The sequence below is a fragment of the Teleopsis dalmanni genome, chromosome 1, assembly GCF_002237135.1.
Source record: "Teleopsis dalmanni isolate 2A chromosome 1, ASM223713v2, whole genome shotgun sequence".
Classification (NCBI taxonomy): domain Eukaryota; kingdom Metazoa; phylum Arthropoda; class Insecta; order Diptera; family Diopsidae; genus Teleopsis; species Teleopsis dalmanni.
The window spans coordinates 93,148,891-93,169,012 of NC_051846.1; the positions used below are offsets into that span (position 1 = coordinate 93,148,891).

The 20,122-nt window shown below is 33.4% G+C and overlaps 3 protein-coding genes across 3 annotated transcripts; 2 read left to right on the forward strand and 1 right to left on the reverse strand.

Annotated features, from left to right (window-relative positions):
- Positions 1–3,502: 3,502 nt before the first annotated feature.
- LOC119673457 lies at positions 3,503–4,483 on the reverse strand. The gene has a single exon (XM_038084737.1). The coding sequence runs from the start codon at positions 4,299–4,301 to the stop codon at positions 3,699–3,701; it is 603 nt and encodes a 200-aa protein (XP_037940665.1). The 5' UTR covers positions 4,302–4,483; the 3' UTR covers positions 3,503–3,698.
- A 644-nt stretch (positions 4,484–5,127) lies between these two features.
- On the forward strand, positions 5,128–6,934 carry LOC119672844 (charged multivesicular body protein 7). The gene is made up of 4 exons (XM_038083994.1): positions 5,128–5,689; positions 5,743–5,956; positions 6,004–6,213; positions 6,278–6,934. The coding sequence occupies exons 1-4, from the start codon at positions 5,207–5,209 to the stop codon at positions 6,748–6,750; spliced, it is 1,380 nt and encodes a 459-aa protein (XP_037939922.1). The 5' UTR covers positions 5,128–5,206; the 3' UTR covers positions 6,751–6,934.
- A 434-nt stretch (positions 6,935–7,368) lies between these two features.
- Positions 7,369–9,356, forward strand: LOC119688351. The gene is made up of 2 exons (XM_038103033.1): positions 7,369–7,981; positions 8,910–9,356. Exons 1-2 carry the CDS (start codon positions 7,493–7,495, stop codon positions 9,354–9,356), a joined length of 936 nt encoding a protein of 311 aa, XP_037958961.1. The 5' UTR covers positions 7,369–7,492.
- Positions 9,357–20,122: the final 10,766 nt, after the last annotated feature.

The window sequence follows — 20,122 nt, forward strand, 5'->3', positions numbered from 1 at the left end:
CCCTGATGTGTAGAGCATACAAAGCGGACGGTATGCGTTCGGTATCTGGGGGTTGCCCTTCCCTTTGCTAATCAGAGTTAGTTGCCGTTTTTTCCAAACCTCTGGAAAGATTCCTTCCTTCAGGCAAGAATTAAACATTTCAAGCAGGAGTTGCGGACGGTCATCTGCTATCAGTTTAATCACCTCTGATGGAACACCATCTGGTCCTGAAGCCTTGTTGTTCTTCTAAGATTGTGCGGCGGCTTTAAGTTCGTATTTTGTGAAAAATGGTGGGTCGTCAATGAAGGTCCTTTCGGAATCTCTTCGCTCTTCATGGTCCGAAAAGAGAGAATTTACGATGTGGTCCATCATACTTACTTCCAGATCAGGAATTGATGCCAAGGTACTTAGTTTGAGCATAACGATCTTGTAGCCAAGTCCCCAAGTCCCCAAGTGTCGTTATTTACGTTGTTACGCAGTTCTTCCCATTTTCTTTTCTTGCTTCTGTGGATAGCAAGGTTTAACGCTTTCCTCGCCGCTTTCAGTGCTTCAATTTCTGTCGTGGCGTTACTTTGGGTTCTGGTCCTAGTCATTCTCTTCCGCATTTGGAGGCAGACCCTTCGAAGCCCCGCTATTTCCTCAGTCCACCAATAGGATTCTTTTCTTCCAAAGTTTTTCGTAGATCTAAGCGTTGCTGCGTTCATAGCTCCAAGCATTACTGCGTCGATTCAGTTTGTTCGTGGACCATTTGCAAGTAGATTTTCTTCCGGAGTTTCCATTTCCCCTGCTGAGTAATTCGACGATGTCTGGAATTGTGCCTTCGCAACCTAGTTTGCGAAAGGTGGGAACCGTTCCTCTGTTTGCGACAACCAGCCCTAATCTGGCCGCCATGTCGAGGACTCGCCGACCTCTAGAGTTTGTGGTCGTCATATTCCATTCGATGGCCTTCGAGTTGAAGTCGCCCGCTATGATGAAGTTGCCGCTTGTTTGGATGGCGCAATCCTCGATTGCGTTTAGTTTTGTTTGGAACTCGCCAATGCTGTCGCTAGGTGTTAGGTAACAGCTCATGAACTGCGTTTGCAGTTCATGAACACCCTCTTTAATGTCCGTCGCGACATTTCTTTGCCGGTTTATGGCTTGCTTTATTTTGTTAAGGGCGGTCACGCATTTTTCGAATGTCTGCGCCTCTTTATTCTACATTTTGTACTCATTTTCCGGTGAAATAGCACACCATTCGTTTTTTGTGACATTTTTGGTGTGCCCTCGTCATTTGCGGACTTCTTTAGGCCATCTTGTAGTGGCACTTCCGCTGACATTTATGTTGTGTCATTGTTCATGTTTATAAAGTCTAAACTCCTAGCCGCTATCAATGTTCGATTGTATAGTCGCTCATAACGATTCCCATGGTTCTCTATGCAAAAGCAGGGAAACCATTCGAGGGTTTACACAATTCCTTATGGGAGACTGTGTTCAGAGCCATGGTTTACTTGCTGCTACTGGAGGATTCTTTTTGTTACATGCACACTTTTCACAACGTCTGGTTAACATTTCTATATCTTCATATAAACCAGGCCACCAAAAATATATTCGCGCAACTGCTTTCATTGTCGACATGCCCTGATGAATTTCGTGCAACATTCAAGTATTCTGGGACGTAGTACTGCCGGTATTATTACCCTGGCTCCCCATAGCAAACATTGTGCATTCACTGATAGTACCTGAATTTTATTCACAAACGGTTTAAACTGGATTGACTTATATGGCAAAACTGTATCTTTCCTTTGGATATGCCACATTACTTTTGATAGTACTGTATTTCTTCTGGTTGCTTGTGCAATGTCATTCGCAGTGATCAAAAACTGTTCTTCAGCCTCATTACAGTATAATATTTCAGGTATTTCCGGTATTTGTAGCTTTACATCATTTAAAGGTAACCGGCTCAATGCATCTGCATTCTGGTGATGTTTCCCTTCTCGAAATTTAGTCTCGTACTGGTAAGCGCCTAACTTTAACGACCACCTTAACATTCTGGGTGATATATGCTGTGATATTGGTTTTTCTGGGTTGAATAATCCCACTAGTGGTTTATGATCAGTCATTATTGTAAATTGTCTACCACTTAAAAATTGATGAAACTTTTGCACACCAAACATAATCGCTAGTGCTTCTTTATCCAACTGTGAATAATTTCGTTGCGCTCCCTGTAATGTTTTGGAGCCAAAAGCAATCGGTGCTTCACTATCATCCGGCATCTTGTGTGCCAAAACCACGCCAACTTCATACGGCGATGCGTTTCCGCCTAATATCAGTGGTAGGTCAGCCGAAAAATGCACTAACAGATTTTTTGATTGTAGTAGTTCTTTTGCTCGTTCAAAACTTAATTTCTGTTCTCTACCCCATTTAAAAGGTATCTCTTTTCTTAATAGTTGATACAGCGGTTCCAATAGATCGCCCTTATTCTGTAAAAATCTATCATAAAATGTAAATAACCCAAGAAAAGCTTGTAGCTGTTGTTTATTTATTGGTTCTGGTGCTTGAGCTTTTGCCTTCACCTTTTCGTCAGTTGGCCGCACTCCTTCTCAACTTATCTTAAACTCCAAAAATGTTATCTCTTGTACCGCGAAAACACATTTTGATTTTTTAAGCTTTAATACTGCATCCTGTACACATTTCAGAGCAGTTCATATTCTATCTCATAACTCTTCCAGAGTTGTTTCGCCAATTAGAATGTCGTCTAATAAATAATCACACCATCTATGTTCTTAAGAACTCCCTCCATTACACGTTGAAAAATATCTGGTGCTGTTGAAATTCTAAACGGTAATCTTGTAACTTCAAAAAGTCCGCGATGTGTGTTTAATGTAAGTATCCTTGCTGATTCTTGGCCAACCTTCACCTGTGTATACGCTTGATCTAAATCTAGCTTTGTAAACTACTAACAATTTGCTAATGTTGCTAGTACTTCTGCATTAGTAGCTAATGGATACGTTTCCTTGCAAAGCATTTGATTCACTGTGCACTTATAATCTTCACAAATGCGTATGCTACCATCTGGTTTAATAATTGGTACAATCGGTGTTGCCCACTCACTAAAGGGTATTGAGAGTAGTGCGCCTTCACATTTCAACTTCTTTAATGCTGCTTCCACCTTGAGTTTTAGTGCAAAAGGCACTTGTCGAAATCGAAGAAATTTAGGTTTGCTTGAAACTGGCATTTGTAACTTCACAGGATTTCCCTTGTAATCTCCAAGATTTCCATCAAAAACCGAACTGAAGTTCATCACTTCTACTAGAATAGTTGATTCTATATTGCATAAATTGCTGGTTATACTAATTCCCAAATCGTCAAACCAATTTCGACCAATTAGAGTCGGACCATCACCTGCTGCTACTAACAACTTTAGTTTCTTTGTGACATTCCCAAACGAGACTGGTACTTCAGCTTCTCCACTCAGTTTAAGATTTTCTTCTGTTCTCCAAGTTCTTAATTGTATTTGACTTGGTTTTAACGGAATATACGGCATTTTTCCTCTAAATAACTTTTCACTTACTATTAAGTAACTTGCACCAGAGTCAATTTCCATTTGTACCGGTGACTTACCTATCGTAATCACTCTCTTAACCGCTGGGCTACTTTTAGCGAACATTGACCATACATACTCCGTTGTTTGAGTTTCCTGGTTTGTATCTAAAAGATTTACTCTGTTTGGCTTTCTCCAATTACTTGTTGCTGGCTATTTGAATTTTGTTTTTTTTTATGCAAGCTCTCTTAATATGTCCAAGCTTTTTATAATAATAACATTCCGCGTCTTTAAATTTGCACTGATCTGACTGATGATTTCCTCGACAACGATAACAATTCTGAATATGGTCTACTGGAGCACGAATATGTTTTATCTTGTTGCTTGAAATTTTATTCAAACCTGGCAGGCTGGCTGACGTTTTAAGTTCCGTCGCATTTTTTTGTACTGTTTCTGATGCAATAGCTTCCTCCTGCGCTATTTTTAATGTTAACTGGTCATTCGCCAGAAGCCGCTTCTGTAATTTCCCGTCGTGAATGCCACAGACTAACCTGTCTCGTAACATTTCATCTAAATCATTAAAATTGCAGTCTTGGCTCAATTTCCTTAGCACTGCCAAAAATTCGGTAATTGATTCGTCTTCTGTTTGATACCTCCTATAAAATTTAAAACGGTGAATTATTATATTAGCTGCTGGACAAAAATGACTCGTCAATAGTTTAGTTGCCGCATCAAATGTAAATTTCTCATCTAATATGTTAACCGGTGTGGCGACCGATTTTAATATTGTAAAAGTTTCCATCCCACATGAAGCTAGAAAGATAGCTTTTTCTTTTTTGCGTCTGTAATATCCTTAGCTAAAAAGAAAAATTCCATTTGTTCCATATACGTTTGCCATTTTCCTGATGCCACGTTAAATTAGCTTAAATCTCCGAAATTCTTCGCCATCATTTGACATTGTTTAAAAATAGTCTGCTCACAAGAAATGTTTTATCCTCGTCGCCAATGTTGTTATATACTTTATTGATTTAAAGTTATATAGATTTTACAATTTAATAATAATAATAATAGTTTACACGGCATGGCACGCTTACTCCTTTGATCACAACGACGAACAGCAACGCACTTTGTATTTTACCTTTTTTTACCTATTTCTTTATACAGAAATAGGTTGCTATGATCGAATATACTACTATTTTTATGCCTTTATATATTAATGATTTTGTTGACTATATTTTAAAGTAAGTGAAAAAGCACGGATAATGAAATTTACTTAATAAGTTAAGCTTTCTAGGTAAGCAGCAGAAATATACTATAAGCGTCTCCTCTGCTTATGACCAAATAATTTTCCGAACAAATAATTTAATAGAAATATTTAATCTAGTTACAGAAAGCGTTTACACAAATTTATTGTCATACTCGAATGCTTTGGAGAAATAAATGCTACACATAAGCAATTTTTATGATGAAACGCGCAAATATTGAGATGAGCACACTCGGAAGTATTTAATTTTTATGTAAAAAAATGAAAGTTGTTTGATAAACTTAGTATTACTGCAGGCTTGACAACATGCCGTGCTAAGCAACTTTTGTCGAAAAATTGTGTCTGCGTCCCATAGTTGTTTTGATATTTATATCACTTTAAATAAGGATCGACAAAAATAAACGTTTACTTAAATTACAGTTGTCCTAAAACAAATAATACAAATGAAAGATTTGTGTAACAATTCTGGAGACGAAAACAATGCTTCTAAAAAATCATTTCCGTACCCATCATGTTACAATGACGAGCAAAGAATTCATGCGTTAATGGCGCCTTTCCGCGAACGTCATGTAAATCCAGAAAACTATGATTCGAAATTGAAATTTTGGGAAAACTGTATATTCTTGTATTGTGAGTTTAAAGGTGAACCCAAGTTCAATAAAAAAGAATTACAAGATGTGCTTTCAAAAGGGGTGCATTCTATTTATGCCCTAGATACAGTTGTGGATGGAATGATAAGTTCAAAAAAAATACGATCTCTTCCTGAATATATGTATAATCCTAATGATGGTTGGAAAGGTTGGATTATAAACAATTTTATACGAAAACCATTAGCTTGGGGTGCGCACAAATTCAAATCTAATTTTAAACAATTTCCTGAATTGAATTCAGATGTACAGTATTTTGTACATTTACATACTTTAGATGTAAGGTTTTGTTTATAAATAGTGTATTGCATTATATATGAAAAATGTTGTAGAATTTTTGCAAGGATTTGGAAGTTAAAACTCTTCAACAACAACAAGGCAGATTGGTTTCGTATAATGATTTTAAAGAATTGGTGAATAGTTCCTTGTGTCTTTCTGAAGATGGATTAAAACTATGTTTATACACTTTATATGGACGTGAAAAAATTGGTTTAAAATTTTCTTCTCCAAATGATGTACTATACATTCATTTTATTAAAATACCATGTAAGTGAGTACATAAATTTAAAAGATGTCTACTAATTTTTTATTAGCTAGTTCGGATGATAGTATCAATATCACAGAAGCTGATCTTGCTTCATATAACTTAAAAGTTTGCCAAGGGAAATTATTACAGCAAATAAATGAATTGGAATCGGAAGTAAAACAAAGTGAAAATAAAGTGTTAGAATATATTAGCCAAAATAGACGCTATCTTGCAGAACCACATTTAAGAAAGAAACGTTTCTTGGAAAATAAATATAGTATGGTTCATAATAGAATTCATTTAATAAAATATATTAAAATTTAAATGTTTAAAATTTACAGAAAAGAGATGTTCTGCTTTACAAAATATCGAGACGTTACTTAATAATATTGCCGATGCAAAAACGAATAGTGAAATACTTCATGCTTACCAATCTGGGTCTAAAGCATTGCAAACCACTCTTAAGGAATCAGGTCTCCAATTTGAAAAAATTGATGATATTATATCCGAAGTCCGAGAAACAATGGAAAATTATGAAGACTTGCAGGATTCAATATCTAATATAAAATTAGGTCATTCAGACATGGGTGAAACTATTGGCGAAGATGAACTGGAAGCTGAACTGAATATTTTAATAAATAAAAGTCAATCCGAAGAAAATGTTAAAAATGATACAGATATTAAAATGGCTACAAAGCAAATAAATATATGCAATGAAGATCTATTCTCAATGCTCAAAAACTTAGATGTTGAAAGCAATTCCCCGCAAAATACCGCAAGTAAAGGTCGTGTTTTGATTAATAAAAATGACTGACTAAATAATTTTTTTTAATTCTCCTGCATACTCTAAATTAAAATCTTTTGTTAATAAGTTTGATACAATCTTGATTTGTTTTTGTAAATAATGTAAAAATCAGAAATTGAATTGACAATTTTTTAAAGGAAGTGTTATATTGAGGAAATAAAATAGCCATGCAAGCACAAATTTTGAATTAAATTACTTTTTTAAGTTAGCCGTAAAATGAGTTCATAAGTGATGAACACGGAATATAACAAATCATGGTTTATCATAAGGGATACTTGATATGAACATTACATTCGGAGACAACTACTATCAATTTGTGATGAACTTAATGTTTCCAGAAGTAAGCACGTTATGCTAACAATTATTCCCAATATGGCTCCATGCGTTATGCCTGTTAAACATTTGGTTTTTTAGATGAAGATAACAAGTTTCGATAAACATACTTTCGCTAACTCTGCCAATGTATAATAATGTAATAAGTATTATATAAGTATAATATATATACACTCGGAGTCATAAGTGTACAAGTAGGCAGTACAAAAAACTTTGAAAATTTTTTCCAAAAACTCAATTTATTGGAAACATACTGTTACGTTATCGGCTGTAATGCATGTTCGTCCGAATTGCAGGATTTTGTACAGTGAAAGAAACTTCTTGACTTGAGAATCTACGAGGGCTGCTATATATATTTCTGGCCTAGGCAACACTAAGTATTGCCAAGTGCAATCTGATATTTCCATTGGAAAGGTTGATGTTTTTTAGCATAACATCATTCAGAACGTGTTGTCATTTAATTGTGATTTGTTTTATTTACAGAGACTTGAAAAATGAAAAAAAAATGGAATTAACACTTGGACATTTTCATGCGATCATTTTTCACAACTTTCGACGTGGATTATCACGACAAGAGTGCAATGATGAACTTAAATCTTTATATGGCGATGAAGCACCATCCTATAGCATTGTGAAAAAGTGGTTTAATGAATTCAATCGTGGCCGACGCTCGTTCAACGACGAATACCGTGAAGGTCGTCCGAAAACGGCCGTTGTGCCAGAGAACATTGATGCCGTGCGTGAACTGATAATGCAAGATTTTCATGTGACATACCGTGAGATAGAGGTATCCTTCGGCATTTCTCCCACCAGCATACATTCGATATTGCATGAACACCTGGCCGTAAAAAGGGTTTGTTCTCGTTGGATCTCTCACAATTTAACAATTGCTCAAAAAAAGGCTCGTGTCGATTGCTGCAAAGAAATGTTGAAAAACTGCGTTAGCGGTGCTTCAAAAGACGTTTATAAGATCGTCACAGGTGACGAATCATTGATCTATGCGTATGAGCCCAAAACAACAATCGACCGTGTGGGTCTTCGAAGACGAGCCAAATCCAATGAAAGTTGTTCGTGGAAGAAGCACTTCGAAGCAAATGGTCGCCTGTTTCTTCGGAAAACATGGTTATGTGGTTATGTGGCGACTATTCCGCTTGAGCAATGAAGGACAGTCACTTCTGAGTGGTACACCACAATTTGTTTGCCTAAAGTCTTCGGAGAACTTCAAAAAACGAACATGAAATGTCGAATCATTGTTCACCATGACAACACGAGCTCTCATACATCGGTTCTAAACCAGCGCCTTTTTGATCCGCCAAAACGTCGAATTGATGGGTCATGCACCGTACAGCCCTGATTTGGCACTCAATGACTTATTTTTATTCCCGCACATCAAGAAACATATGCGTGGTCAATGATTTTCGTCGCCAGAAGATGCTGTTGAAGCGTTCAAAAACCATGTTTTGGAGGTGTCTCAATAGAAGTGGAAAAAGTGCTCCGACAATTGGTTTGAGCGCATGCAAAATACTTTGAAAAACAATAAAACAATTTTTGATGATAAATATTCGCATTTTCATTATTAGGCCAGAAATATATATAGCAGCCCTCGTATATGCTGTAGTGGCATATTAACCATTACCACAGACAATGCGTTGTTTGCGATATTTAATGTCTCACACTAACCCGAGATGGTGGATATAAATACATTAATAAAATTAATACCCGAGTTTAAAAGTGATAAAACTGAACTTTACACATTTGTCTCCGCTTGCGATGATGGTATAGGCGTAGCAAAGCCGCATCAAAAAGATTTCTTATTTAAATATATAAAGTCACAGATATCAGGGAATGCAATATTGATATTAGAAAATAAAGTTATAGACAGTTGGAATGAACTTAAGACTCAACTCAAACAGAACTATAAAGATAGTGACAGTACACTAGCTTTATATAGACAACTGATATCTACTAGACAAGGGGGACGAACGGTTAGGCAGTTCCAATTGTTTATGGATACCATGTCTAGGAAATTGGGAACAGATGCGAAAATAGAAACGCAAGATGCTAGTGTTAGAGAAGCAGTTTATAATAATATTGAAACTAAGATCGTTTTAAATGCGTTCATAAATGGCTTAGATGGAGAAATCGGCCAATATGTGAACAATTGTCGTCCACAATCGTTGTCAGAGGCTGGAAGATTTGCACAGGATGAAGAATTCAGAATAAGTTACAGACAAAGTGTGAGACGAAATTTCAGTGTTAAAGTAACACAAATAAAGTGCTAAATTGCGGAAAATTAGGGCACATTGCTTCAAAATGTATCATAAAAAAGGAACAAACTAATAGCACTGGAGAAAAAATTATGAAGTGCTATAAATGTGGCAAAATAGGACATTTTGCAAATAAATGTTACTCAAAGGTACGTACAAAAGAATGTTTCTCCGGAAGGAAACAAAAATTTTCGAAAGTAGAAAACGCAAGTAAGGCAACGTTTTCCTTAAATGTGAGTAAAGAAAGTCCTTACATAATAATAGATCATAAGAAATGCTTTTATAAATTCCTTATAGATACTGGGGCTAGTATTAGTTTAATTAAATCTAAATGCATATATATAGAAGAAATGAATAATATTAATAAGATATAATTAGTTGGTATAGGCAAAAAATCTGAAAAAACAATAGGAAATGCATCTATTAGAATAGGAATTAAGAATTTAAAAGGCAAAACGCATAATTACAGATGGAATTTTCACGTGATACCAAATGATCTGGTTTATGGATATGATGGCATAATCGGAGCTGATTTTTTAAGTGCAAGATAGATTATGACCAGGATTTATTTTATGTTGATAAAAATGTACATAGTCTCCAATGTAATAAATTTGAAGAATTTGTTCCTCCAAGAATGGAAGTCTTTCGTTCTATTAAGGTTAAGAAAGGTAAAAAGAATGGATTAGATGTATATGTTCCGCGTTATGAAGATGAAAAAATTGTCATTCCTCATTGTATTAGCACAATGAGAAATGGAAAATGCTTAGTAAGTATTATAAATAAATGTGAGGAAAAAGTTGTAATTGATTTTCCGTTGAAGGTAGAAGATCTTAGGGATTATAATATTGATGATAATTGTAGGAAGGATCCTAAAAAAGAAAAATTAATGAAAGAGAGAGTCTTTCAAATAAGAAATAGGTGTGAATGTATACAAAAGCGTTTAAGAATAGATCATATGAATGATGAGGAGAATGAATCAATTAGGAAATTGATTTCAGAATATAGTGATTTGTTCATTTTAGAAGGAGAAAAATTGAGTTTCACGGAAACATTAACTTGTGATATAAGAACACAAGAAGGAGTAAAACCTATTTATACGAAAACATATAGATATCCAAAGGTACATGAAGAGGAAGTGAAGAATCAAGTGAAGAAATTGTTAGAAAACGATGTAATACGGAATTCTAAATCGCCGTGGAATTCTCCTGTGTGGATGGTTCCGAAAAAGAAAGATGCTTCTGGAAAAGCTAAGTGGCGAATGGTAGTCGACTTTAGGAAATTAAATGAAATGACGATAGCGGATACATATACAATACCAAATATCAACGAGATTTTAGACCAATTAGGAGTGTCTAAATATTTTACAACACTTGATCTAACAAATAGATTTCGTCAGAAGAGAGAGTGGCCGTAAAGGTATACCAATTCAGTTTATTAACAGAAGTTTCAATAGTGCTGAGAGAAATTATAGCACTACAAAAAAAGAGTGTTTGGCCATTGTTTAGGTCGTGAAAGTATTTAGACCACATTTGTATGGAAAGAAATTTTTGATCAGAACGGATCATGAGCCATTGAAATGGTTGTTTAATGTAAAGGACCCTGGATAGAGATTAGTACGATAGAGACTTAAGTTAGACGAGTATATGTATGATATAGAATATAAAAAAGGAGTTGAAAACGTAGTAACTGATCATTTGAGTAGAAATGTCTTAGTAGTAACAAGAAAAGAAAAGAAACGTTGTAGTTGTTGTAACGAACAGAGCAAAGGAGAAGATGAAAAAGCGGAAAATACTCAAGAGAAAATGGAAATTGAAAATAATGGAAAAGAAGCGATTAAAGTAAATTTTAAAAACATTGTTAAAGAAAATGTTCAAGAGACAGAGAAAATGATCGAGGTAACAGATTTTCAGAAAATGAAAGAAATAATTAATGAGTATCATGACAATATTATAGGTGGTCATGTCGGACAAAAAGCAACTATTGCGAAAATTAGAGAAAAATACAAGTGGAAAAATTTAAATGATATGGTTGCAGATTATGTAAGAGCCTGTAAAAAGTGGCAATTATCTAAAATAGATAGACATGCTACTAGAATGCCTATGCAACTGGTTTCAAATGCTTCTTGTGCACTCGAACAAGTCAGCATGGATTTAACTGGTCCTTACCCAATATCTGAATCAGGAAATTTGTAAGCATTAAGTATACAAGACAGTCTTTCAAAATATGTACGTTTTACACCACTTAAAGATAAAACTGCAGAAACTGTTGCTCAAGCTTTTGAAGGATTATGAAGCTAACGAAGGATTTAGCTAAAATCTTTAAGATTAAACATATTACTACTAGTGTGGCTCATCCATAAGCAAATGGGTCAATAGAAAGAATTCATGGAAGGTTGAAAGAATATTTGAATACAGTTGATTTGGAGAAATCAAATTGGGATAAAGCAATGAAGTTTGCAGGTTTATGTTATAACACAATAACTCATTACTCCACTGGTTTTTCACCACACGAAATAGTTTTTGGAAGGAAAGGAAATAGACCGAGACCGAGGATATGTCAATAATATAAAAATATCATAGAGAACATTGAAAAGCAAGTAAAAGAAAATACGACGGTTTGTAAGGAAAAGTCAAAATTAATTTATGTTAAAAAGATAACAGATACACCTAATTATGAAGTAGGTCAAAAGATAATTGTGAAAAATGTTGCAAAAAATAAAAAGTTAGAGAACACTTTTACTGGTCCATATACCACTGTAAAAGTTACCAAAGCTAATGTCTTTATAAGAACAAATCCTAAAACAAGAAAAATTTCAAAAAATCTGATCAAAAGATATATTGAAAACTAATTTTGTTTAAATTGTTCAGCTTCTTTCTAGCTATATTCGCTCTTAAAATCGAGGATATTAATGGGAAAAGAAGCTTTTATTTCAAGAAATTACAGGAAACCAGAATCGTGGATGGTCGCATATCCATAATTACTAATGTAAATCTAACTTCTTATGAAGATAAAATTAATTGGCTTGGGAGTAAAGTAGATCATGTAGATAAAACTTGCATGGATCCCTATCACGAATGTGAAGAGATCATTGTTTTTGGAAAACAGCATTTTAAGAATTTAATAAAAAAAAATGTAGTAAATAATATGCTTGGAATTAAGTCCAGTTTGAAGGGAAATAGAAACAAGAGAGGAATATAAAATATAATAGGATCAGGGCTCAAAGTTTTATTTGATACAATGGATAGTGAGGATGCTGAATATTATAACAAGGTGATAACGGATATAAATAATAATGAAGAGTTTATACAAACAGGATTGAAGGAAGAAATTAAAATTATTCAAAATTTAAACGAACAAAACTTAAACATAAAGAAAAGTTTCGAAGATATACAGAACACTACCAATAAATTCATGAATAAACTTAACTCATTAATAGGAACAGTTAGTAAAAATAGTAAAAATATTTAGTAAAATAGTAAATAGTATGGCTATATAATATTTGAATACATGCAAGAAATGGAATTAAAAATAGTAAGCAATTGCTTAGACCTTGAATTTGAATTTGAATTAGAAAGGTTAATTGATATCATTTTAATCATGCCACTAAAATTAATACACCCAATGTTATTGAGTCCAGAAAAATTTATTGATATACATATTACTGAAAAGTAAAAATGTACCAAATCTTTTATATACACCTAGTTTGGAATCATAAAGTTAAATTATAAAGTATTATAGTTCCATTATATAATATTATATAATAGTTCTAGTTCCATTTGTCAAAAAGGACATATCATAAATTTCCTATCAGGTAATACCAGTTCCAATATTTGAAAAGAATAAACAAATGATATTAGAAAAAAAAAATAATAATTTTTAATATCTAGGGACAAGGAATATTTTGCCATGTTTGACAATTTAAATGATTTCGAAGTTGTTGATAATAGCTATCTGTTAGCTAATGAATTAATATCTGAGTCAACTATTACTGTAGAAAATTGTGTTTTAAATAACTTTATGAAACGAAATAGTAAACGTTGTCAAATTAAATACATACCATATAATGTAGAGACTGTAACGACCTTTCCGGCCTCTACCGCGGCCGGGGTATACTCAGCGTATACCAGGGTTCAGTACAAAAAAACTCAACAACCAAAAAATTTAATAGGCCAAATTAAATTACAAATAATTATAAAAAAAAATACATTACACGATTTAACATACTTCAAATAATTATATTTATTTATCATAGATATTCTTAAAAAAAATTAAATAATACTTCAAAAAAAAAACTAAGTATGTAGATAATTAATGCACTAAGTAATTCATTTAGTTATTATTGCTATTCTGGCAATTGATGCCTGAACAAGAATGTTCATTAACAATCTTTATGTCCCTTACCACTGGTGGGGGGAAACAATAAATGATTGGTGAGACGTTGATTTACTTTCAACAACTGATTTTATTTAAATTGATTTGTTCTTTTATACAAAATAAAATGCAAACGTAATTGCAAAACATACAATAAATAAAATAACTTATTGCTTAATTCGCACAAATTGCTTAATAAGCAATAGTTGCGAATGCTTTACTTATGACCTAATTTTTACTTTTTGTTGATTCGTCAACCAAGAAATTAAGCAACAGGTGTGAGCGATTAACTCATGACCTACTTCTTAATTTTTTGTTGATTCGTCAACATTATGCCGGCTCTGCGTTGGTATTACGAGTTGGTCTAGATTTGGTAGTTTCAGCAGGTTGTTGTTTATGTGCAAGACCAAGCGACATCGTAAGTGGACGGTGATGTATGATTATTGGCTGATGTTGATAATGTAGTTCCTAATGTGAGATATGCCAACAATATAGCAAGAACTGTCGATTTTGATTGCCTAGCCGCTAACCATTGTCGTCGCGTTCTAGGATCTCCTACAGTAGAATTTGTCGGAACTACTTCTTTATTTCTGACAAGGTTTCCCAATGGTAACATATCTTGAATGTCTGAATCTGCCTTGGTTGATGCCGTCTCTGAGTTGGTTTCTGTAAAGTTAAGACTATCATGCGCTGGAGTCATCATAATACTATTCAGTGATTGTCCTGATGTCGTTTTCGCGGACGCATCAAACACCACTCGAAGTTTTGTTGTCGTGCTGTCTTCTTTAATAACTGCATGATGCGGCAAATAATATACCTTTGTCTTTGGTTTCTCATTAACTTCCTTCATATGACCCAGCTTGATATACTCTTGCATAAAGTTCACATACTCTTGCTTTAGTGCTGGATTCTTCTTAAATCGTTCTTCCAATGAAAAGAACCGTTTTAATGCCATCTTTCTGGATTCACCTAACGTTTCTCGATCATTTTTCAGTGGTAACCTAACGATGTATCGTCCTGTTTTATCGCGGGTGCAAGTTAAATCATAATGTCGCTCACAACGCCTTTCTTCTACTGTTCTTAAGTCTGCATTTGGAATTTCCTCTAATTCCCAAAACCGTTTTAAATACTCGTCGCTGCTTTCGCAAGCCATGGAGTATAACATTATTTTGTTTGTGATTGTACGCTCTACATCTAAAGGTCCTGATAATATCCATCCAAATAGTGTGTTTTGAGCCATTGGAGAGTTGTCTGGCCCTTTAATTAATCCTTCTTTAAACACTTCTGGTAATACGTCCGACCCGATTAACAATTGTATTTCCTTTGGTTCAGCGTACCAAGGATCTGCTAACTGCAATCCATCAATATGTGACCATTTTCCTGGCGTGAATTCTGCATTTGGCATTTTTGATGTGATTTTTGGTAACACTATTGCTTCGATATGACAGCTTTTATTTTCATCATGTATAGATTGAATTTCTAATGAACATTTGGCTATAACGCTTGTTGTTTGTCCATTGATACCTTTTACATGAGTTTGATAATTGGTCAATGGTGCTCTGATTGATCTTGCTAATTGTTCTGTTATTATACAAGATTGTGATCCTTGATCAAGAAGCGCTCGTATCGGATTAACTTGTTTTTTAGTCCTTATAATTACCATTGCGGTTGCTAGTAAAACAGTTTTTTCCTTTTGGATGTTGTACGACGCTGCCACTTCGGTCTCTGTGGTGTTCTTCAATGTTGGCATCCTCTGTTTACTTATATTATTTGTGACTGTTGGTTTGCCCTTAACTTGTTCATGAATAAGTTGATGGTGTTTTTTGTCGCAAATTGCACATCTTTTTTTATTCAAGCACAACTTACTAAAATGCCCACTCTGAAGGCAATTAAAACATAATTTGGCGCTCATAATCTTTTCACGACGTTCCGGCACCTTCATATTCAGAAACTTTGAACATCGAATTAATTGGTGGTCACCATTACACACTAAACATAGCGTATGTATTGTATTTACATGCGTTTTTGTATTTACTGCTGTTGGTCGAAAATTATTCTTATTTTCGCGATTTGTGTCACGAATTGCCTCCAATCCTCTAACTCTGCTCTCGATAAACTCGTATAAGCTGCTCAATTTCGGTATTTGTGTTGATGCCCCTCTTGAATGTTGGTATAATTTTCTGGTTTCACCATCTAATTTTGGAAACAGTATCTGTATAATTAGTGGATCCCAACTTGACGTGTCCACATTTAAATTACGTATACCATATAACACTTCTCTAGAAGAATCCACTAATGTTTTTAAATCCTGTGCATTCTCATTTCTTATAGCTCTGAGCGACAATAACTTATTGATAAGATTGTCCACAAGTATTGCTGGATTGTTGTATCTTTGTTTCAGTAGTTCAACTGCCGCTGTATAATTGTTCGCTGTTATTGTTAAATGATTGATGAGTCTGGCGGCTTCTCCCCGTAGACTTCCTTTTAAGTACTGCATCCTTTCTACATCCACTAGATTATGGTTTTGTTGAACTAACCGGTCGAACAATTCCCAAAATGGACACCACTCTTCAAATCTGCTGTTGAATATTGGTACATTCAACGGTGGTAGTTTGATATTGTTACTTACGGTTGTTCTAGTTTCTGAAACGTTTTGACTGCGAACGTTCAGTTCTTCTTGTAACTGGATATATACTTCTTCGTATATCGATTCCAGTTGAATGAAATCTCCTTGGTCTATTTCATCATTGTTAAACAGACATTCATCGTTTAATTGTGAGATCTTTGCCCAACAATTCTTCAATTTTTCCAATTTGAACTGTAACGTTTCAATACTTTTCGTTAAGTCTATTGTCTCTTTGATCTGCAACAGACTTGTACTTAAGATTGCTAAACGTTTGTTCGTAATATCACATGGCCCGGTGATGGTGACTTCGTCATTGATACTTATGTCTTGATTCCTTAGTGACCGAGCTTCTTCTTGCCCTCTTATAACTTGATGCCTTGATACTTGAGCTTCCTTTTGCTCCATTTGCCTTATTATTTCCAATTCATTATTAAATCGCTTTTCGATTTCATTCCGTCTTTGTTGTAACTGGCCATAGTAATTTTTTGTGATATATTCGTGATCAGGCTTCAAATTCTTGATCAGATTATCATTGTTGTCTTCAAATGCGTCCCATTTCTGACGCAAATTTTCCAAACGTGTCTCAAAATACTGCTTTGAATATCTTGTAGAAGAATCCTTTTTAAAATTTATCCAGATCCTCTGGATCTCACCTTCAATGTCCTTTTGATGTTGGATAACTTGATCTATCTCTTCGATCTCCATGATGTCCTCTGTTAGTATTTGATTTGATTTGTTGAGCGCCTCGGTACGCTTCTGCTTGTTTCACTTCGATGGTACGTTTGCATTCACTTCACTCCGATGTTAAAAGCCTCGGTACTCTTGTATTAACTTCACTCCGATGTTAAAAGCCTCGGTACGCTTGTATTAACTTCACTCCGATGTTAAAAGCCTCGGTACGCTTGTATTAACTTCACTCCGATGTTAAAAGCCTCGGTACGCTTGTATTAACTTCAATCTTAGACTTAAGTCTCTTTGTTAGGTATATTTGAAACTCTTACCACTGGTGGGGGAAATTTCAAATATCCGGCTCGAAGGACCAAAAATGAACAAGAATGTTCATTAACAATCTTTATGTCCCTTACCACTGGTGGGGGGAAACAATAAATGATTGGTGAGACGTTGATTTACTTTCAACAACTGATTTTATTTAAATTGATTTGTTCTTTTATACAAAATAAAATGCAAACGTAATTGCAAAACATACAATAAATAAAATAACTTATTGCTTAATTCGCACAAATTGCTTAATAAGCAATAGTTGCGAATGCTTTACTTATGACCTAATTTTTACTTTTTGTTGATTCGTCAACCAAGAAATTAAGCAACAGGTGTGAGCGATTAACTCATGACCTAGTTCTTAATTTTTTGTTGATTCTTCAACAATGCCTTATTGTTATTAACGTTCGCGCCACTGCTACTGTTGCCGTCGCCGTTGCTGTTCCAGGTGTCAGTTTGATTTTATCACATTCAATGCATTCGATAATTGATTTATTGATATTAAAAAAAAATGTCATTTGATATATATTATTGAAATATAAAAATTATTAGATGTTAACTCTTTTCTATTGTTTAGTTTCGTATTTATAATTTAGTTAGTAATATATTTGAATTTCTTTAAACACTTCATTTAAGTAATTTATTTTATTTCTCTTGTATTCTTTGCGGATCACTGAAGTTAAACTCTGTCATACGTTCTGCCCGTTCCGTTCAAAATAAACTCCACCAAAAAGACAGAAAATCCTCCGAATCCTCCTTTTATTTACTTTTTTATAACTGCTTGACTCATACTTTTTAATCCGCCGTTTTCTACTTCGAGTCTCACGAAAGCTTTCCATTATTTTGTTATTGATTCTCTTACCTTGCATTGTTTACGCTGCATTCTCAGCTTCTCTTATTACTCACTACAACTTTTGGCGATCAAACGAAAATTATAACAAAACAAATTAAAATGACATTTCTCATATTGCAGGTTTTTTTGTTTTGATTTGTTCCATAAACGTGTTTGGGTGCTAGTTTCTTTTTTTTCCTTAACTATTATTATAAAAAAAAAAGAATTTATTTAAACTAAAGTAAGACGGATAAACCGAGAGGACATGTTAAATGTTATTATTCTATAAGTTTCTTTATTGTGGCATAGTTCTACTTTCTTAAGAATTCCCGCTTACATCCAGCAACTTCTTTCACTACACAACTCCACTGACATTATTGCTGTAGACCAGCCGTGAGGATTCGAGGTAATATCAATGAAATATTTGTCAATCAGTGCTTTTAATTACTTATTTATCCTAGGTCCTCAACGCTGTAAGATCAATTTTGCTTTTACTGCAAAATTGATCATTACAAGACATACATGAAAATAAATGATAATAAATATATGTACGCCGTAATCAATGAAATAAAATATGAATATGAATGTGAACAAAATAAAATTAAAGAAAAAGGATATTGAAATGGAATTGGTTATTGTGCAAGAAACTACAACTAAAAACACACGTCTGTTCGATTTTACAATAAATATAAGACTCCTTTATTTTCTATAATTTTTGCTCTTAAATACTAAATTTTACATAGTCTAATAATTAGGTTTAATTAGGTTTTTCTTTTAGGTACAAGGTTAAAGGAAATGTCCCTTAACCTTTTTCTTTGTTACCTTATTTAATTACTTCCTTTTCCTTTAGTTACATTTTACATTTTTAACTAATCCCTGTTATTACATTTCATATTTTAATGTCTAAAAGAACCTTGGTAACAAATATTTTAATGCTTTGAAAAACCCTTGTTAGAAAATAATTTAATTTACTAAAAATATAAAATAAAATAGTAAAATATTAAATAAAATGCTAAAATATTTAATACCCAAATAACAGAATATGTTACTTAGGTAATTAGCGCGCAGACACATGTTCAAATTTGAACAGTTATTGTATTTTGATTTTAATTGCAAGTTCGAAACTGTAGATTATAAAATTATAATATCAGATAATAAAAGTGAAACTGTATTTAACGACTTATATTTTGATTATTCTGATGATTGTTGTTTAAACATAAAAATTAATGAATTATTATCTAAACTAAAACCTAGCAATATTAAAAATATTGATGATTTAAGTATTAAAATAAATAATCAGAAAAGTTTTATATCAAAGTCTCTCAATTTTATTAGTTAAATTGAATTCTAACACATATTGGTACGGATTTATGTCATTATTTATAACCATAATTATGATAATAATTATTGTAAAATGTATAAAAGGAAATTTATGTATAAATATGTTATATGTAATAAATATTATTCCCTTAAGGAATAATATTGTTGTATACACAACTAAAAAATCTGATGGCGAAGTAATTATTGAACATATTAATTTTAAAAATAAGTACAATTACGAATGGTAAAAATAAATACTTACTTAATATATCTAAAAGTTAATATATATACATAAGTATATAAATAAATATACTTAATATTTTTTAGTATAAAAAATTTTAAATATAAAAATCAATTTGAATTCGATAAGCATATACTGTAAGAAAGAAATTAGTTAAGTTAATCATATAAAAAAACAAAAAAAACATTTAATTATAAAAAAAAAATTGTTATTTATGTTAAACAAAACCTGTATGCTAATTTAATTATTGCTATATATATATTTTAATAAAGTTATTGATTTGGATTAATTGGAGTCAAGGTTGAAGTTGGACATGCCTGTTATGATGTGATTTGCTTCTGGAAGTAAAGTCAATTACTATGTCATTGCTTTTCTTTAAGGGCGGAGGTGTT